General features: G+C 42.5%; 2 protein-coding genes across 8 annotated transcripts in view; one reads left to right on the top strand and one right to left on the bottom strand.

Annotated features, from left to right (window-relative positions):
- myh14 (myosin, heavy chain 14, non-muscle) overlaps window positions 1-20,654 on the top strand; it is a 42,804-nt gene that overhangs the window by 13,830 nt on the left and 8,320 nt on the right. For 4 of the 7 annotated variants that reach the window (XM_071470845.1, XM_071470848.1, XM_071470846.1 and 1 more), the window contains 33 exons: window positions 40-192; window positions 365-538; window positions 647-820; window positions 948-1,062; window positions 1,452-1,520; window positions 2,460-2,665; window positions 2,805-2,926; window positions 3,146-3,215; window positions 3,295-3,455; window positions 4,174-4,282; window positions 4,599-4,730; window positions 4,866-5,072; window positions 5,245-5,382; window positions 5,483-5,606; window positions 6,054-6,225; window positions 6,320-6,532; window positions 6,657-6,801; window positions 6,891-7,097; window positions 7,265-7,369; window positions 7,550-7,702; window positions 7,938-8,186; window positions 8,292-8,405; window positions 8,492-8,590; window positions 8,677-8,889; window positions 8,976-9,137; window positions 9,226-9,354; window positions 9,440-9,528; window positions 9,607-9,730; window positions 9,838-10,046; window positions 10,694-10,802; window positions 11,312-11,484; window positions 11,678-11,701; window positions 12,354-12,695. In XM_071470845.1, the coding sequence (XP_071326946.1) occupies window positions 40-192; window positions 365-538; window positions 647-820; window positions 948-1,062; window positions 1,452-1,520; window positions 2,460-2,665; window positions 2,805-2,926; window positions 3,146-3,215; window positions 3,295-3,455; window positions 4,174-4,282; window positions 4,599-4,730; window positions 4,866-5,072; window positions 5,245-5,382; window positions 5,483-5,606; window positions 6,054-6,225; window positions 6,320-6,532; window positions 6,657-6,801; window positions 6,891-7,097; window positions 7,265-7,369; window positions 7,550-7,702; window positions 7,938-8,186; window positions 8,292-8,405; window positions 8,492-8,590; window positions 8,677-8,889; window positions 8,976-9,137; window positions 9,226-9,354; window positions 9,440-9,528; window positions 9,607-9,730; window positions 9,838-10,046; window positions 10,694-10,802; window positions 11,312-11,484; window positions 11,678-11,701; window positions 12,354-12,543 (4,833 nt within the window). In that variant the 3' untranslated portion in view covers window positions 12,544-12,695. Of the gene's footprint in view, window positions 1-39; window positions 193-364; window positions 539-646; window positions 821-947; window positions 1,063-1,451; window positions 1,521-2,459; window positions 2,666-2,804; window positions 2,927-3,145; window positions 3,216-3,294; window positions 3,456-4,173; window positions 4,283-4,598; window positions 4,731-4,865; window positions 5,073-5,244; window positions 5,383-5,482; window positions 5,607-6,053; window positions 6,226-6,319; window positions 6,533-6,656; window positions 6,802-6,890; window positions 7,098-7,264; window positions 7,370-7,549; window positions 7,703-7,937; window positions 8,187-8,291; window positions 8,406-8,491; window positions 8,591-8,676; window positions 8,890-8,975; window positions 9,138-9,225; window positions 9,355-9,439; window positions 9,529-9,606; window positions 9,731-9,837; window positions 10,047-10,693; window positions 10,803-11,311; window positions 11,485-11,677; window positions 11,702-12,353 lie in introns of those variants that run through there. The other 3 variants (XM_071470850.1, XM_071470851.1, XM_071470847.1) reach the window with 2 other exon arrangements.
- LOC139612857 (uncharacterized) lies at window positions 17,126-18,872 on the bottom strand. Its single transcript, XM_071468945.1, has 2 exons — window positions 18,685-18,872; window positions 17,126-18,365 (listed from the first exon to the last, which is right to left on the bottom strand). The coding sequence occupies exons 1-2, from the start codon at window positions 18,870-18,872 to the stop codon at window positions 17,126-17,128; spliced, it is 1,428 nt and encodes a 475-aa protein (XP_071325046.1).

Here is a 20,654-nt window from a genome sequence, read left to right as displayed (position 1 = left end):
CTGTGGAGTGCACCTAACAGCATGTCTTCCTTCTTCTAGGCTGACTTTGCTGTGGAGGCCTTGGCGAAGGCCACATATGAGCGTCTGTTCAGATGGTTGGTGCACAGGATCAACAGAGCTCTGGACCGCAGACAGAGACAGGGAGCCTCCTTCATAGGGATCCTTGATATCGCTGGATTTGAGATCTTCCAGGTTTGTTCATGTGATGATGTTTGTATTTTCGTTTCTCCGACGTGTGTCAACGCCTATGAACACATTCAACAGATTGTGATAAAGGATGACGATATGAAGGCCATCTTCTTCATTATATGACTTGACAAAATTATTGAATTTTTGGTTGCTTTCCTAAATCCCTCCTCTGCAGCTCAACTCCTTTGAGCAGCTGTGCATCAACTACACCAACGAGAAGCTGCAGCAGCTCTTCAACCACACCATGTTCATCCTGGAGCAGGAGGAGTACCAGCGAGAGGGCATTGAGTGGAACTTTATTGACTTTGGCCTGGACTTACAGCCCTGCATTGACCTCATTGAGAGACCGGTACAAACACACAGAAACAAAGTGCTCTTTTTTATACTGTCAACTTGAATTATGAAATCCACATTCCACTCACAATAAATTTTGTTGTTTTTGCCCTGCCTTTGTCAGGCCCACCCACCTGGTGTTCTGGCCCTGCTGGATGAAGAGTGCTGGTTCCCTCGGGCGACAGACCGCTCATTTGTGGAGAAGCTGTCTGCTGAGCAAGGCAGCCATCCAAAATTCTTCAAATCAAAGCAGCCACGTGGGGAAGCTGACTTCTCTATCATTCACTATGCTGGAAAGGTATCCCTTGATTTTTTTTTTTTTTTTACCCAATTTCATGCTCACTATGTTTCCCATTCAAATGAACCACCCGGAAAAAAGGCGCATCTCACCGTTTGTCTCCCCAATCTGGCCTCCCCACTCTCAGGTGGACTATAAGGCAGATGACTGGTTGGTGAAGAATATGGATCCTCTGAACGACAACGTAGCATCTCTGCTCCACCAGTCGTCAGATAATTTTGTCTCAGAGCTCTGGAAGGAGGGTGAGGCTGATTTACACGTCCATTCTCTACTCTGTCCATTCTCTAACCCTTTAACTGGTGGACTTCATTTGTATACAAAATGCAAAAAAGTATGTAAAGAATGATGGTAATGTACTCTTAACTGTATTTTGTAAGCGTTTATGGTGCAAAATGTACTAACTTGACTGTATTTCTTTCTCTTCTCTTTCTCTATTATACATCTATACTATCTTCTTGCTGTCTTTTACTTTCGGCTCATCTCTCTGTTCTTCCTTCTCGTTCTCTCCTGTGTTTACTTTGCTCTCTTCCCTTTCCCTCCTGTTATTTCCTCTTGTCTCTCCACTAATTCTGTCCTCACTTGGGCTCCTTCTCTCCTTCCCTCTTATCTTTCTACCTTCTTCCTCCATTAGATATTCAAACTCTTCCTCGTGTGTACTTCTTTGACTCCTATGCCACACTACAAGCTAATGGCTCCGACAGTAGGTTTTTCTCCTCCTCTGTGTGTCACACTCACATTCCTCACTCCCACTTCTTCTCACATTACTCAATTGTTTTCTGTCTTCCTGGTTTTGATTGTAGTGTGCCTCTTTGTGTCATTTCTGTTTGCTTTTTAGTTGATATTTGTGCTGTGGTGTTATAAGCCGTTACATATTGTTAAGTCTTTTAGCATATTGCCGCTGTGCTGTTATCTCAGTGCTCTCTTTTTGCTCTTTTACCAAGTTGTAGCGTTTTGTGACAGTGCTGTGCTTGTGTGGTGTAGATTTTTTTCCATTTATACAGAAGTAATTCACTTTGGATTTGTAGAAATTTAAGTGTCAAGGTAGCAGCATGCTCTTAGTTAGTGATTAAAGCCCAATTCAGCATCACATTCATGTTTTGCCTCTCACAAATACTGACACAAACAGCTGCTTCTGGAAGCAGAAATGTGATCCTGAATCAGCTCTAGAGATGCAGCAACATATTGACATCATTTCTGATCGAGTATGATAATTAATACAGATATTTTACCATATTTTTTTCTAGGAGTATGTCCCTCAATACAGCTGTCAAAAAATACAGTTATCATGATCTTAGACAGACAAATCTGCAGTCATGGCTGTCTAGACATGTCCAAAGTTAACAGGTTGAGCAAGAAAAGCTTTACCTGTTCTGCACTTGTGTTGCGCTAAGAATCTGTTAATGGCTAAGATGGCTTCAAAAAACCAAACCACTGTATCTCTAATGAGCTTTGCATCCACTGTTAACCATCTGATATCATCTGTTCAGAGCCCTGATAGCAGATGTGAAAGCAGGTGTGAAATGTTTATGCCATCATTATGCCATGGCATTCCCTCAGGCATTACCAAGCCAAATCAAGTCTGGCAAACACTCAGCTTTCACTCTACTTACTTGATAATTGCTGGTGTGTGTTTGTCCAGTGGACAGGATCGTGGGTCTGGACCAGGTGTCGTCAGGAGAGAACAGCGGGCCGGTCACATTCGGAGCAGCAGGACTGAAGACGAAGAAGGGAATGTTTAGGACTGTTGGTCAGCTTTACAAAGAGTCCCTCACCAAGCTGATGGCCACACTGAGGAACACCAACCCCAACTTCCTCCGCTGCATCATCCCCAACCATGAGAAGAGGGTGAGACAGGGGGGAACTGTATGTGGGGGAGAAGGGATAAGAGTGAGGAAGAAATCTGCTGTTAGCTGGAGGAAATGTCTGATTTTTTTTTTCTGTTCTTTTTTTCTCCGGCCTTTCTCTCTTTTCCTCTCTCTCTTAGGCTGGAAAGCTGTCCCCCCACTTGGTTTTGGACCAGCTGCGATGTAATGGAGTTCTGGAGGGGATCCGTATCTGCAGACAAGGCTTCCCTAACCGCATCCCATTCCAGGAGTTCAGACAAAGGTGTGTGAGTGATTGTGTTTATCCACCATGCAAGCTGCTGCACAACAAACAAGCTACCTTTCATCACCATCTGTCCGTCTCTCTCTTTCCCTCTCCCTCTCTCTTGCTCTGACACACAACATGTTAACTCAAGCACTTTCTCTGGCACCTGTAAATGACCCTTTTTACACATTCTCTGTGTCAAACACGCACAGCTACAGAATCACTCTTGTCTTCCAGATATGAGATCCTGACTCCTAATGCTATTCCTCGCACCTTCATGGATGGCAAACAGGCATCAGAACTCATGGTGAGTCATTTTCCACTGGCTATAAACATACAGCGTAGTGTTGGACCGACCAACCACTGAACCCTGTGTCCTCGTTCAGATCAAAGCTTTGGAGCTCGATCACAACCTGTTCAGGGTGGGTCAGAGTAAAGTCTTCTTCAGAGCTGGAGTCCTGGCTCACCTGGAAGAAGAGCGAGACCTAAAGATCACAGACACCATCATTCGCTTCCAGAGCAATGCCAGAGGCTACCTAGCACGCAAGTAAGACTATTACCCAAGAGTCATTAACAGAGAGTGAGAGGAATGATAGATACAAGTTTATATTGTAAATTGTAAAGTATTTATTGTACACAAATCAACTTTATTTAACTTCAGTCCTCAGCCAGTCAACATCACTCTTTTATTATATGTAACTAAAGGGATGGAAGGCAAACCAACACTATCTAACACTGCCGGGGTTTCTCTTTAAGGAGTGCTTGCTTGCTGCTGTTTAGGAGGCAGTTTTCTATTTCGCTCTTAAAGGAGCATTAATATTTAATCTTCCGTCAGCCCCTATCAGTGACTCAGGAGCTGCAGCAGCATTGACAGGTCTTTGGCACAGCTTATGTAAATGACATGAATAATAAAGTTATATTTTTACAGTGGAGCCTAAGTAATTAGAGGTAATTTAAAAACAATCAATACACAAAGGCGATTCAAGGGGCTTTACATAATGCTTTAAAAACATAAAAAAAGAAAAAAAGCAAAACGAACTAAGTGTCCTTTGTCATTGTCTTCACTAATTAAACTGCTTTGTCATTTGCTTTTTTGCTTGACATCACGATATCTTGATGATACCAGTCGTTCATTTTTCTTGCCAATACTGGACATTATCTACTCTCTGTGTCAAGAGGAACAATCTACTACATTTAATCAATTTAGATGTTACCTGCATGTGTGTTTCTGTTTATTTATAATGTTTTTATTTGTCACTTCTCAGAGCCTTCTTGAAGAAGCAGCAGCAGCTGAGTGCTCTCAGGGTGATGCAAAGGAACTGTGCTGCTTACCTCAAACTCAGAAACTGGCAGTGGTGGCGGCTGTTCACCAAGGTACTGTGAACACAACTAGATCACGACATAGACATGAAATATACAGTGCAGACATCTCTAGGTGGCCCTACTGAAAGATTTTGAGTTTATTTTACTTTACTTGAATTTAATTCATTGTACTTAAACTAATGAAACTAAATTTAATGATTTAAATAGTTGTGCTAAAATTTTGAGATATTAGAAACCGACAATAGAAATAGTGTGATGGAAAATCCATATGGTGACTTCAGAGCTGTGACAAGGGAATAAAAAATAAGATCATTCAGAAATGAAATCACCATACCTTGACCTCTAACCCTTGTTCTTGTCCTACCAGGTGAAGCCCCTGCTGCAGGTGACTCGGCAGGATGAGGAGATCCAGGTCAGGGAAGCGGAGCTCCAGAAGGCAAAGGACAATCTCACCCGAATGGAGCAGGACTACACCGAGCTGGACAGGAAACACGCTCAGGTAAACAAACCTCCATCCTATTCAGCCGACTGTCCACCCCGGTTCCCCCCTACACTGAAATCCCTTTGCTCTGACTTTGCTATGAATCGGTCGCTCACTCATCACTCCTCTTCCTCTTCTCTCTGTTACTTCTAGCTGGTGGAGGAGAAGTCAGTGCTCGCTGACCAGCTGCAGGCAGAGGCAGAGCTGTTTGCTGAGGCAGAGGAGATGAGAGCCAGGCTGGCCAGTCGGAAACAGGAGCTGGAGGAAGTGCTGGGCGAGCTGGAGAGTCGATTGGAGGAAGAGGAGGAGAGGGGCGCACAGCTGACCAATGAGAAGAAGAAGATGCAGCAGAATATCCAGGTTAGGAGGGATGTTCTGTTTTTCTGCCAGGGTTGTTTATTCACAAAATCTGTGAAGTGACATTAAAAAAGTGACTTGGAATATACATTTTTAGCCTTGTCTTGTTTGCTCCTGCACCAGTCTGTCCCTGTCCTGACATGTTACTTGAATGACTCCCTTCTGTCTCCGTCAGGACCTGGAGGAGCAGTTAGAGGAGGAGGAAACTGCCCGACAGCGCCTCCTGCTGGAGAAGGTTACCCTGGAGACTAAAGTGAAAAGCCTGGAAACCGACCTGCTGAATGCAGTGGAGCAGAGAGACCGACTCAGCAAGGTGGACGTCATATTAAAACTTTGTGTGCATGTGTGTGTGGTGTATACCTATTTCAATGTGTGTTTCGTAACCGTAAACAATATTATTTATCTTTGAGCAGGAGAAGAAACAGTTTGAGGAGCGTCTGAGTGAAGTGACCGACCAGCTCACTGAGGAAGAGGAGAAAACCAAAAGTCTGAACAAACTCAAGAACAAACAGGAGGCTGTCATCGCTGACTTAGAGGGTAACTGTTCTAATGACCGTCCACAGGCAATCTACAGGTTTAATGTACAGAAACTTGGATCCTCTGCATAGTGATCGATCCTTTTTATGTGGTACTGTGATGGCATCAAAACTGGATGTTATTTGTATTAAACTTGAAGAAGACACTCTGATTTTATGTGAATATTAATTTTTGTACATTTGAAATGCTTTTTATGTAAAAGTTTTTAAGCAGAATTTGAAGTTGAGACACCTTTTTCACATTTTTTAAATGTTCAGGTCCAATATAACCATCTGATTATTGTGAAACTCGTTATCTCAACATTTAGCAAAGATAATTATGACATCATCATCATCATCATTGATAATGGTGCAGCCCTAACTGGTGGTACCTTATATTTTACCAGCCTATTTTGTCACTGTTGAAATGTTGCGATCTGTTCGTAACTGACTTGATCACTGTGTGCAGAGCGCCTGAAGCGTGAGGAGCAGGGTCGCTTGGAGCAGGAGAAGTGGAGGAGGAGAATGGAGAATGATTCGGTGGAGGCGCAAGAGCAGCTGTCAGACCTGGGCATGCTGGCGGCAGAGCTGAGGGGCAGTCTGGCTCAGAAGGAGAAGGAAATTACCACCTTACAGGGCCGGTGAGACACAGGAGGGCGTGTAATACACAAAATAACACAAAAGTTTTTCCACTCTACAATCGTCTCCTCATTCATCTCCCTCTCTTTCTGTTAGGCTGGAGGAAGAGGGTGCTCGTCGTGGTGAAGCTCAGAGAGCACTAAGGGAGGCCATGTCCCAGGTTTCTGAGCTCAAGGAGGAAGTGGAGAATGAGCGAGGGATGAGGGAAAGGGCGGAGAAGCAGAGGAGAGACCTGGGGGAAGAGCTGGAGGCTTTAAGAACTGAGCTGGAAGACACTTTGGACACCACAGCTGCCCAGCAGGAGCTAAGGTGAAGAGAAATCATCATGAATTTAGGCTTTGAAATTGAAAGGGTCATATATATATATATTATATATATATATATATATATATATTTTAACCAATTTTGTCCTGATTTTCTTCTATCTGTACAGGTCTCGTCGTGAGGCAGAATTAAACGACCTCCAGCGATGTGTTGAAGAGGAGACTCGCCGCCATGAGGCCCAGCTGTCAGAGCTCAGAATCAAACACAGCGCTGCCATAGACAGCCTCCAGGAGCAGCTCGACAACAGCAAGAGAGTACGACAACCACATACCTACGCTCAAAAACACATACATGTGTAAAAGTGCATTGTCACTCATCATGGGTCGTCCATTCTCTCTTTCAGGCACGTCAGTCCCTGGAGAAGGCCAAGTCAGTGCTGGAGGAGGAGAGGCAGAACTTGTCCTCCGAGCTCAAGAGTCTCCAAGCGAGCCGCACAGAGAGTGAGAGAGGACGTAAGAGGGCCGACAATCAGCTTCAGGAGCTCAGCGCCCGCCTGACTCAGGCTGACAGAGAGAGGGAGGAGAGGGAGGAGCGAATTCATAAGCTACAGGTGCAACAGAATTCGAAGGCACTGATACTGAACCGTAATTTACAGATGTGTTAATTTTCACATCTGGTTAAGAAGGTGTAAGCAGATTGTTGTGCTGCTGTAAGGAGATCATCCTCTTGTATTTTATCTTCTGTTGATACATGTACTTCCTATTCCATGTCTTTCAGTGTGAGATTGAGTCTCTCTCCGGCAATTTGTCCTCCTCTGACACCAAATCCCTTCGGCTCACGAAAGAGGTCAGCAGCCTGGAGAGCCAGCTGCACGATTCAAAGGTAACAAACTGAAAAACACAACGAGACACCAGTGTTTGGTGAGGTGGGATGTCTGGCTTTGGTCGTTTTGGGCTATAGCCACAGGCAATAATTCTTTTTAAAAATGCATTGAATTATGGAATTGGCTGCAACCCTAATTCAAAAACCCTTTGACCCTCTTTGTCTTGTCTTCTCTCTCAGGAACTGCTGCAGGATGAAACCCGTCAGAAGATGGCTCTGGCCTCGAGGGTGCGAGCGCTGGAGGAGGAGAAGAACGGACTGATGGAGAGACTCGAGGAGGAGGAGGAAAGAGCCAAAGAGTTGACCCGGCAGATCCAGACTCACACCCAGCAGGTGAATTAGAGACCCACGCCGGCTTTGTTTAACTTTGTTTAACACATTCCAGATCATGGTCCACAGTACTGCGGGATCAAAATTACCCATCATATATTATCAGTTTCCCCTAATAATTCACGATATCCTCAGTAAACCAAAGATGTGAAATGAGTGGTTAGATGGTTTTTACTTAATAAAGTTTCAATAAATATACCCATGACATTTATAAACCACTCTCTGTTCGCTCTTGTAGTTGGCAGAGGTTCGTAAGCAGTCAGAGGAGGTGAACATCGCGGTGGAAGCCGGGGAGGAGACACGCAGGAAACTTCAGAGAGAACTGGACAGCGCCATCCAGAGGGAGCGCCAGAAGGAGGAGGAAAAGGAGAGAGTGGAGAGGCAGAGGGAACGTCTGAGGGAGGAGATAGAGGACATGACGCTGGCCCTGCAGAGAGAGAGGCAGAACTGCACAGCCCTGGAGAAGAGGCAGAAGAAGTTTGACCAGGTAAGAAACTCATCGGTTTGCTTCCAAGCACAAGCTGCAAAGATCTAACTGAACTGATATTTCTGAAGTGTCTCCCTCGGCACCTCGCTCACTTTGTCCCTTCAGTGTCTGGCAGAGGAGAAGGCGGTGAGCGCTCGGCTGGCAGAGGAGAGGGACAGAGCAGAAGCAGACAGCAGAGAGAAGGAGACAAGATATCTGGCACTGTCCCGAGCCCTGCAGGTGAAGTATTAGAGAGCAAACAATACAAGAAAGTTTGTTGCATATCTGTGATTGTGGTGATTAATCCTCTGTGTTTCTGTATGTAGGAGGCCCAGGACCAGAGGGAAGAGCTGGAGAGGGCCAACAAGCAGCTCCGTGCGGAAATGGAGCAGCTTGTAAACCAGCAGGATGATGTCGGCAAGAATGTAAGAATCTTCCTCTTGGGGCTCCTTTGTTGTTTCTCTGTCTCAATCCTCAGTGCGTCACCCTCTCTTATCTCCTCTTGGATTAGGTTCACGAGCTGGAGCGGACCCGGAGGACCTTGGAAACAGAAGCCCAGAACCTGCGAGTTCAGACACAGGAGCTGGAGGAGGAGCTGACAGAGGCGGAGAACTCGAGGCTGAGGCTGGAGGTCACCTTGCAGGCGCTCAAGGCTCAGTTTGAGAGGGAGATCAGCACCAGCGAGGAGAAGGGAGAGGAGAAGAGGAGGGCGCTCAGCAAACAGGTAGAGAGGAGAAAGAAAGAAGGCGTTGCTGCTGGTCCTTCCTCCAGATCACTTAACATTTTCTTATGTCCTCCATCCTGTGCCAGGTGAGGGAGCTGGAGATCCAGCTGGAGGAGGAGAGGAGTCAGCGGTCTCAGGCTGTGTCCTCCAGGAAGCAGCTGGAGGCAGAGCTGCAGGAAGCTGAGGCCCAGGTGGAGACAGCCAGCCGTGGCAAAGAGGAGGCTGTGAAGCAGCTACGGAGGCTGCAGGTGACACAGAAATTCCCTCACACATAAGCACTGATTTTCTACGCTTGTCAGTGTACGGCCTGTTTAACATTAACTTTATTTGTCACAGGGTCAAATGAAGGAAGTTCTTCGCGAGCTTGATGAGACCAAGTTGACTCGGGACGAGGTGATAGTCCAGTCCAAAGACAGTGAGAAGAAGATCCAAACCCTGGAGGCAGAAGTCCTGCAACTCACTGAGGTGCGTGTCTTTAACTTTAGATAAAATGCGTTTAATATGAATATTAGTGTTGTAAATGACACCCAGCATCCATCTCTCTGTGTAGGAGCTGTCTGTATCAGAGAGACAGAAGAGACAGGCTCAGCAGGAAAGAGACGAGATGGCAGACGAGATGGTCAACAGTAGTTCTGGAAAGTTAGTATCAATTTACTGCTGATGTCATTCAGTGCTGTGTGTTTGTGTTGCTATTACTGAAATTGCGTGTTTGTCCAGAACTGCGCTATTTGAGGAGAAGCGGAGGTTAGAGGCTCGGGTGAGTCAGCTGGAAGAGGAGCTGGAGGAGGAGCAGACTAACTCTGAACTGCTGGCAGAGAGACAAAGGAAGACAGTTCTACAGGTTACTGCACACACACACACACATACACACACACACACACCACTCTGTCACCTTCACACACATTCATGTCATCACACATCGTCATTGCTACTCTGCTCGTGCTCCAGGTGGAGACTCTTACTGTGCAGCTGCAGGGAGAGAGGACTTTGGCCCAGAAGGCAGATGCGACTCGGGAGCAGCTGGAGAGGCAGAACAAGGAGCTGAAGACCCGGCTGGGGGAGATGGAGGGAGCCGTGAGGGGCAAGCACAGGCTCAGTGTCGCCGCTCTGGAGGCCAAGATAGAGTCGATGGAGGAGCAGCTGGAACAAGAGAGACAGTGAGGGAAAATATGATACACAAAAACATGGAGTAACCAAAAAACATACAAATAAAGTCAAGACAAAAAATAAGCAGGGGGGAATACATCATTTCATACATACAGGTTTACTGTGTTAAAAGTCGCATTAGCAATTTTAGTACATTTTATTTTTAAGTAAATTTTATTGTTTTAACTCATGCAGTGCCTGAATAAAATGTAAATAAAAATTATACACTATACAGGGGCAGTAAAAATAAAATAGCAATGAGCTAGGGTGAGCTCAAAGTCCATCACATTTTTTCTTCATTGTTTTTTTTTTTTAAGCAGGCTCTAGTTCCCTGTTGTATCTGATGTGTACTGCAGAAACACTATAAGCAACATTGTAATCACAGCATTGCCCACACAAACCACACAGTGAGCATAAATTTAAACAACTAATGTCATAAATCCTCTATGTGATCCATTACTTCTAAGGCAGGTCAGCAGTTTCAAACAGTGAGACAGTAATGTGGAGTATGTAGTGTATAAAAGCAATCAAATTGTTACAAATTTGTACAGAATATGCAGTGGAGAAACACTCTTAGAGGGGAATGTTTTTTCTTGATTGATGCCTGTAATTGTTTTGTGCAGCAGGTATAATTAAAATGACCTTTGGTATCTCTCAGGGAACGAGCCATTGCCAACAAACTGGTGCGAAAGACAGAGAAGAAACTGAAGGAGGTGGTGATGCAGGCCGAGGACGAGAGGAGACATGCAGACCAGTACAGAGAACAGGTAAGTAAATTAACATTTCTCTGACTTAAGCTGATAAGGTGAGCCACAGAAGCACACACAGAATAGAATGACTAGGGACAGAACATTAAATTATCGTTTAATGGGGGCCATGGGGCCCCAGGGCACAGAGAGTGTTAAAAAATCATCCTAAAATGAGTGATTTATCCGGCTCAGTCTGACCTAATCCTAATCCTGCCCCGGCATCTGTGTGGTCATTGGGAAGGTAGAGCGTACTCCACTCCGAAAAATAAATCCCGTAACCACAGCAGAGACACTGACTCTCCTTCTAAAACATCATCAGTGATAATCTGACAGATTTAATCTGATTCCTGATCTCTATCACTCCTCCTGTTCCTAGACTAATCTCTTTTTTTATATACCCATCCCCTTCTCTCTATTCTTCTTTCCTCCAATCTCTTGTTTCGCCCTGACCTCTGCAATGCGCTCTGTCCTTTTCCTCCTTTCCCCCTCCATCTCTCCCCTCCTCTCCCCCATGGGCACACCTCCAGCTGGATAAAGCGATGGTCCGACTGAAGCAGCTGAAGAGGCAGCTGGAGGAGGTGGAGGAGGAGAACTCTCGCTCCAACGCCCAGAAGAGGAAGCTGCAGAGAGAGCTGGAGGAGCTCACCGACAGCAGTCAGACTATGACACGAGAGATCACCTCCCTCCGCAGTCAGCTCAGGTAACCACGTGTGTGTGAGGTTGTGTGCATGTATTTTCGGTGCTTGAATGATCATCATTTATTATTGTTTGGTTTGTTTTTAACCCCCCATTAACTTGATATGATTTGTTTTGCTTTGCTCTTTTGTTGCATCCGTTTGTGTCCATCTAACTCTGACTCACTGTCCATCTGTCTGCGTCACACCAACACTCAGCATCCCTGAATGGAGACCAGATAAGTAGGTCACCGTGTGTGTTATTTTTTTATTTTTATCATTATTTGTGTGTGTCTTGTGTGGAAAGGTGGAGACTTTGTGTACATCTACAGTTCATATAGTGTCGGACATTTTCCATCCATTTTTTATTGTTTGTGCATTTCATTTGTAGTTATGTAACCTATTTAAAGGAATTGTTTTATGTTTTGGGAATAAGCTCATTTATGTACAATAATTATGAAGCTACAGCCAGCAGCATATCATTAAGATTGGAAACAATGGGAAAGGCTTGCCAGGTTCTGTCCTATGGTAATGAAATCTTCCTATCAGCACCTCTAAAGCTCACTGATTGACACGTTTTTTCCTCTTTGTTTAATCCGCACATTGTAAGATGAAAATTTTGACTGTTTAACTCTTGGTTGGACAAAGTAAGGAACTTGAAGGCGTCACTTTGGGTTCTGGATACTTGTGACAGGCATTTTTCACTGCTTTCTGTCATATCATTGACAAAACAAGTGATTAATTGAAGAATAATAAAATAAATAAAAACTGTTTTGAGTGTCTCTTGGACACTAGTTTTCCAAAGATGTCTCTCCCCTGTGGTGTGTTTGCTTCAGGCTGCACTCAGCTGTGTCACAGCAGGACATACTGTAACCGTCTCTCTCCTTTTGTCCAGGCGTGCTCCGTTGCCCCTGGCGATGCGTGGACGCAGAGCGTTGGTGGATGACCTCTCGTTGGAGAACTCTGACTCTGAAGAGCCCCCAGCCTCTCCGACACCCTCCTCTGGACTCCCGGGGACTCCAACTCCATCCTCTGAACACAGTCTGGACCCTCCACCTCCATACAGCGTCAACAATACAGAGTGACGCACACAGACTCAGTTACACACATAACACGTATACACATACACACACACACACACACACACACACACACACACACACACACACTCACAGCCTGGACTACTCAGGGTTGATGGAGTGACATGCACACACTACATAACAGCACTGTAGTCTATAAAAGTGAACAAAGTCATATAGGATACATACATCAGGCGCTATAACTATAAAACAACCTCTGATATATTGATGCTCTTTAAGATTTTGCCTCATTTTTTCTGAACAAGTACAGAAAACATGTAAAAATGAGATTTTACAAAGAGGCAACTGAAATTCATTTTTATTTTGTTACAAACTGTGACATAAAAAGCAACACAACAAAGACTGGGAATTTCTACATTACATTGCATTACATGCACTTCTGAGAAACTAAACTACATATCCCAAAGTTCTAAGGGGGAAGTTAATTATTACCAACTAATTTCATGATGCTGTATAGTAGTTAGAGAGCAGAAAACATTATGGTGGCCATGTCTTTTACATTAGGAGGTATTTCAAAACTAAGCCATGTTTAACCCTTTGATGAGGATTGAATAAATATACAATCTGATTTCACAAAGGGCTGCTGGAGGGTGAAAATACTTCTGAAAGGTGTTAAGACAATCTATATTAATGTTACATAAAATAGCCAACAAGAGAAATTGTGAAAAGGAGAATTTCACCCTCTTTACGAGTGTGTAATTGGTTTTGTGACATCTTCATATGTCAATTAACTTTTTAAATAGAACACAAATGACGGTTTGAATAATCTGGAAAATAGATAGAAAAAACGGTTGTCTCAGAGAGACAACAATATTTAATCAAACTTGTATTAGAATGGTTGATTAGAAACTGGGAAGCATTACACAAAGTTCCCTAACATATTGATCTCATTTTCATATCACGTTGGTCACAATTTTAGTACATTTGACCATAAAAAAGCCGCCTACATGCAGTCACACTCGCTGCATTAAGGTTTTATTAAATGATAAATCCTTTTTCTATAGATTAGAAACAGTATGTTGTTAGGCAATGCAGTAGGTAGTATTAGATAGTTTCTTTAACTAAAGTCTTAACCTAATGCTTCAGAAATTTGAATTTGTATAATTTATATGAAATATGAACTTAAGTTATTGATCGCTGGTTGTTTTCTGTACGACTCCATCTGCTGGGGGAAGCATGTTAGCCTGATTGTTTCTGCTCCTGCTGGCACTGATGTCAGCCTGGACCAGGGTACATTCATGGACAGCTTAGACTTGTTTCAGTCAGCGTTACAGGATCAGGTCTTTTTGCATGGAGGACCTTTCTGGTTAAAGTCAGATTTATGGATTGTCAGCAACATAACTGCTACTGCATTAATTTATCTTTTAATCCAAAGCAAAACAAATTGTGACTTTTTTTTTTCGACTGATAAACACATCACATTTTATTCTGAAAAAGCATCTTGTACATTTTACTTTTGATTTTTACTGATTGTGTAAATTATTGATCAAACAAAGCTTTTGTGTTTAACCAAATGGTGGGCGTATGGATGAGAAAAAGGGACATCAATTTGTAGAAAACGTAGACTAGATGTAGAATAGAGTAGATGACAGGAGTAGAGACTGGTTGGGTGTTCTACTATCATCCACTGACTCCGCTGGATGATTTGTTTAGTAGAATAAACTCAGTCTCTGCTCACAGCTCCTGTGTAGAAGATTGTAGAATAACTGAGCACGAGACTCAAAGCATTTTCAGATACTAGTAGTATTAGATCAAAAATGACAATGGAGGCACTGAGGAATTCATTTTTATGAAGCAAACGGCAAGTAGAACAAAAAGTAGATTTTTTTTTTTTTTGCCCCAGCTAACAAAACTCAAAATGACATACATGTGTGCAGTGTTAACAAAACACATGCAGTTTGATGATGATCCTATGTTTGTGAAACCTGGTTTTAAAGATGTTTTTTTTTTAGGTGAAACATCTAATTTTTCCAGCTCTTTTTTAAAAAAATCATTTAACAGATGAAGGTAATTTTTATTAATTCTAGTTTTGTTTATAGCCTTCTCCAGCACCTGTTTGCCTGTTGCAGCTTTGAGGCTGTCCAGGATGTTAATGTGATGTCTAATTATTGACATAGTTACAAAGACAAATAAATAAATAGTTTGACATTTTGGGAAATACACTTATTCACGTACCTAGATGAGAGATGAGCATTAGATGAGAGGATTGATACCACTTTAAAGTCTGTAAGGTAAATATGAAGCAGCCTGTTTGCTTAGCTTAGCAAGAAGACTGGAAACAGCTCTCCTGTCATTGCCCAAAGCACCTCTAAAGCTCAGTGATTAACATTGACATCTATGTTTAATCTGTACAAAACCTGAAATTTAAACACATCAAGTTACCCCTTAGAGGCAGTTATGTGCTGGGCCCAGGCTCAGTAAGCAGAGAGTTCAGGAAGTCACTGCTCCAAGCCAAGAAATAGTCTGACACATGACTCCTCATAAAACAGCTCATGACATGAAAAAATCAAATTTAAGTGTGTTTCCCAAAATGCCAAACTATTCCTTTAACTGAGACATGCTGCTTAAATTAGAAAGAATGTCACCACTGCTTTAACTCTCAATCGGAACTAAAAGATAATGATTGTGTTGCTAAAAAATCACAAATTGTGTTTCTGGAATTTTTGTGAATGTTGTTCTTCTGGATTTATGTCTATGATACATAGCAAAGAGTTAATGATCCAGTTGGTGTTTACCAGACAGGACCAGTACAGTAGTTTCCGGTAATCAGGGTTCTCATTACTGCTCCCTTTTCTTCCATCTGTTTCAGTGAACAGGTTTATAATGCACTGAGAAAAAAAGAACAATAAGTGTGTACAGTATTCAATAGGCCTGACGCCCCATGTGTATCCATACTGTCGGCTTCTTTTGTTTTTTGCCATACCAGGTTCACCACAATCCATAGTTAGTGACAGGTGAAGACAGATCAAACTAGTTGGGTCAAGAAAGAGTTTGACTACTGATGACATATATTTAACACCCTATTAAAGGGTTTTATTTTTTATTTTCTGTATGTACAATTGTTTTATTTTAGCAATATGCAAAGGATTTTGTTTGAAGCTGTGGTTTTTCTTTTAATATGTTGTGTAAATGCTGCACTTTACACACTACCAGTGGAGACAAACACAGCCGGACACTGTCAGTGCATCAAGTCTGCTTTATCGGGTTATGATTTATCGCAGAGGCCGTCATAGCATCAAGCCAAATCAGCTGACATCACGTGTCATCACGATATGGTCTGTCACTCTGAGCTATTCACTTAAATGTTGTCATCTCAAAATGTCATATCAGCGTCTAAATGTGGCGACTTGTTCACGCCTTGATAGACCAAAATCTGAAGACACGTGGGTTGAACTGCTGGAACGAGAACAGATCGGTTCTGTTCACCTGTAGCAAGAGACGAGGCCGGTGCTTCTCTAAGGTGTTATTTTTCTCTCTGTGTTTGTTTATGGCAACTGTGGAACTTGAAACATTTTGGAAATGTGTTTTATTGTTTTAGCCTTTTTTTTTTTTGTTTATGATGCTGTAATTATAAAACATCTGACTGGGGTTAACTTTAATATATGTCGTTGGTTTTGATCTTTGTGTGCCTGTGTGTTTCTTTGCACAGATCCAGTGTCTACACACTCACACGTAAGCCCAAAGGCTCAAACAAACACGTCCCACAGAAAACAGAATTAGAGGAATTAGAACTGCCACGCATCATTTATCAGTTTTATTCACATTATAGATATTTGACACCACTTAAACAGGAACATTTCATACTTAGGACATGATACTACGGTAATCCCTAGACAGATTGACACACACAGCTCAAATAACAGTTAAAACCTAATAATTTGTAATATTTACTGTCTAACATGATTAATAGAACAAACAAAATTCTGGTTAAATCCCAAGTAAATCTCTTTAATTGATTTACATTACTATATAATTAGAAATTCAATCAGAGCTTTCACTGAGGAATTACATATTACAGTCTTACAGAGAAATTGCTAAAAGATTCAAAAGGTCATTGAGCTTTGAGGCAAATATAAGAAACTGGGAAGAACTTTGGGAAAAAAAGATTGATGACAATTTTAAGGCACAAATTATGAGACAAATATACAGTATGTTGACCTGCTTCAGTTAACTAATGATCATGAGCTGCATAATGTTCAATAAAGCTAAAAATCATCTTGAGCTCAAAAATGTAGAAATGTTTGATGGACAGGGAACATCCCAAAATATTCCTGCTGAGCTTTGATTGTCAAAAGAACAGATTTGTAACCACTAACGTCAAGATGTAAAACAGAAAAATCCAAGAGTCTGGTTCCACATGAAAGGTGGAGTATGAACAACGTCCCCGTGTTATCGGGTTATGCTTTGATTAAGATGATGCACCCTTTCATGCTCTGCTATAATAGTGTGGAAGGTATCGTGCCATCGCCTCCCTCACTTAACATTCAAAAGCATGTATCACTGTTTATCCTGATTCATGGCCCAAGATTTTTCCCACATATTATACCTGCAGAAAAAGAATATTTCCCTAACAGTCAGGTGACTTCCTGTCCTTCAGGATATCAGTGAACAGCCAGTCATCCTCATGAGGTGGTGTTGGTATGGGACGGTGGTCAGGAATGTGAAGTGGGGCAGAGAACGACTGAGCAACACCCTCAAATGGTGTAAAATTCAGATTATTTTCACAGTTTGCCATCATGCAGGGACTCTCCTCCTCTGGTCGCTGGTGCGTCTCTAGGTATGAGAAGTCGTAGTGGCAGTTGATGGACGTCGGGAGCTGGTTTTGGGCGATGTCTGAACCTTGAGGTGGTTTAAAATTGGTGAATTGTGTCTCTGCAGCGTGGTCCATGGTCAGTCCCTGGTCTCTGTTGCATCTATATCCATATTCATATCTGTACCCACCTCTCTCACAGTGTAGACCCTCCACCTCAGATCCGTTGTTGTGCATACTTTCTGTGAAACTATCCGACTGCTCTGCAAATGTGAAGTCATCTGCATCCACCTCCTGCTCTCCATCACCTTGGTGTCCACAGATACTTTCAAAATAGGCGTCTACATCCATGCAGCCTCCTAAGTCCTTGCTGCCAACGCTAAATAAATCCATTATGTCTGTCCACGGACTCTCTGCAATGTCAGTGATGCTCCTCTGAGCCTGTGTGCAGGTTGAAATGTCTGTGAACATTTGGATCGAGAAGTCACAAGAGTCAAGAGACAACGGAGAGAGCTCTGGAGAGAAGGATGGAGACATGTCCATGTTTTGGCCAGAGTGGATGAGAGCTGTTTGAATGTCTTCTGAGAGGTTGTCAGTTGACTTTAGTGGACTTTCATTATCGCAATACTCAGCATGAAAAAGCTCTGCCCCCTGGTCATAGTCTGTACTTTTGGGGGAGCTAATAGATGTGAATTCAACCAGTTTATGATTTCCACTGCCCTTTTTCTTTCTCCCTTTGTCCTGGTTGTTTTTTCTAGTGGTACAAGTGCTTGGTTGTGATTTGGGATGCCGTTTCCAAAGATGTTGCGACTCTGTGTGCTTCTCTTCACTCACCTCAGTTTGATGTGACTCAATACAGATGTCAGTCCTCGACTTTGAGATGCCGTCTGCATCTGTGTGAGCGCTGCATCTCTCTGGACCTTGTATACGGCCGCTCTGGGAGGGGCTATCAGCCTCTGGCTTCTGTGACTGCAAAGAGGATAGGTTTTTCTCCTCATCCTTAAAATAAAGAGCAGATGCCAGTCTGTGGTTTGCCGCCTCGATGTCCGCAAACTTTCTGTTGAGAGAGGCAGATGAGAGGCTGAAACAACAGTCGTTTTTAAAATGCCATGAGATAGTGGTTCCAAATATTTTTGACTCATGTAGCCTTGACGGAATAGTTTGACATTTTGGTAAATACACTTATTACACTTAAATATTTCTAGCACATTAAGTATGAAGCCGAAGTAGTTTATCCCTTTAATCATTGGGCGACCCCTCTGATTCTTGTTGGGACTGACCCCAAGTTTAAGAACCACTGGCTCAAGATACTGTCTGGAGCAAACTGTTTTTACTTCATCAGCTGACCTCAGTGTTTCTCTGAGGGCTCAACACACCTCTGAATCATGTTGTGCAGAAAGCGACGGTGGTTGACCTGCCGTTTGGACGGCCGATTTTTCCGGGGTTTCTGCAGGGTCCTCATCATGTGACCTGCTGCTGAAGTTACAAAAGTGTAGAGGTCACGACCCCAAGGGACCCCTCTCTCCAACCCGGTCTCCAGAGTAACAGAGATAGATGGTCGCATGGCTAAAAGAGAGATGGCGGGAGTTCAGAGATGAGTTCGAAGAGAATAGGTTGCGAGGCAAGGGCAAATGAAGAAATTACAGGATAGGAACAGTGAGGCGACAAATTCAAGCTGTATCTGTCAAGTCACTGAGCAATGCTGTGTTGAAATCACAGGAAAATGTTAAGGAATTATTTATGTCACGGCCACTGACCTCCACAACATTGTCATGCACTTTAATCATCTCAAGCAGCTTAACAACACAGAATAGCTCTTTTGAAATTAAACTAGTTTAAAAATGTTATCATTTTTAAATAATGTACAATTGTCATTGCTCATTTACATTTACTCAAATACTTTGCTTAATTACAATTTTCAGAGAGAGGTGCTGTTTTCTGCTCAATTACATTTATTTCACAGCTGTAGTTATTAGTTCATCTGCAGATTAGGTTAGTATATACACAACCTATGAGTTTATAAAGAACACTGCATTTCTATTGGTTAGTTTATCAAACAGCACAGTATATGAGTATATATACTATATATAAAGTCTAAAATTGGCTCTACCTCAACCAGCTGCAACATTAATTGCTGCTTACACATCAATGACAATACTGATCCACTAATATATAAATAGATAATAACATAATATGGAGAGGAGCCATTTCTTTTTTTATTTGAAATAAAATTTACAGCTAAAACTTCAGTGCTTTATAATGCAGGTTTTTATTCATAATGGAGTATTTTTACTTTGTGGTATTGCTATTTTACCCATGTAAGGGGCATGAGTACTTCTCCCACCGCTGCCCGTAATCACAGTTACATTAGAGGATTGATAAATTAGAAACAAACAGTAACTGCTATTTGTTAGGTGTAGTCTTATGTTCTATTCATCTGTATAAAAAATAAGCAGAAAAATCATCCTTACCTTTCTCCTCCCCAGGCTGCTGTGCCTCCTCTACAAACTGCACTGAGCAGTGAGGAGGCTTCAGGAAGAGAGGTGTGGTAGTTTAATTGTTGACGTACGTCTGTGCTTGCATTGTGAGTCTGTGCACACAAATTAAGTCAAGTGACAAGTGATGCTCAATGCAAATGCACAGAATGGAATCCAACTTAACAAAGTGATAGTGGGAGAGGAAGTGAGACACGATGAGAGGCTCTGAAAAGAAAGAGGCAATTATCTGAGAAGTCAACCGCTCGTGGCGGTGTGGGCACACGTCTCCATTGTGAGCCTCACCAAAGGCAGCTTGTTAAATACTGGGGGACACAAACACACCAGTTGAGGCAGTTAACAAGCCCTTAATTGATCAGCTTAAACTCTGGCCCTAATTATCACATTCTCAGAGGGAAGAGCTAAGATGGTTGCTAGTGACTTTAATTGACCTTTACAATTCAATAGCACACCTCCCAAGTGCAGTGTTTTACATATCTATGGCAGCAGGTGGGTGAATAGGCTGGCCTTTTCACAAAGCTGAGAGAAGAGGAATAAAATAAAATACATCAACTTTTATATATATATATATATATATATATATTTTTTTTTTTTTTAAATAATTTATTCCACATTTTATTTATTACATTTTGCTTGTTTAGATTGTTCAAAATGAGTTCATCTTCACCTTCAGTTGAGATTGAATTTTTTCCCTTACATGCAGGGAGTACATAAACTATTCTTTTGTGTCTTTGTATGTTGTTCTTTGTTACTGGTTCACTATGGTGGTTTCCAAGGCTCTTACCTGTAACGATTTAATATTTGTTGAGTGTTTTAATTTGTAAACAACATGTGACAGTGCCACAAATACA

This window comes from Trachinotus anak, unplaced genomic scaffold (genome assembly GCF_046630095.1).
Source record: "Trachinotus anak isolate AG129_WGS33_773 ecotype Australia unplaced genomic scaffold, CSIRO_AGI_Tana_v1 ptg000032l, whole genome shotgun sequence".
In the NCBI taxonomy this organism is placed as follows: Eukaryota; Metazoa; Chordata; class Actinopteri; order Carangiformes; family Carangidae; genus Trachinotus; species Trachinotus anak.
Note: the sequence above shows the minus strand (reverse complement) of the source record. Positions and strands in the feature narration are given on the sequence as shown.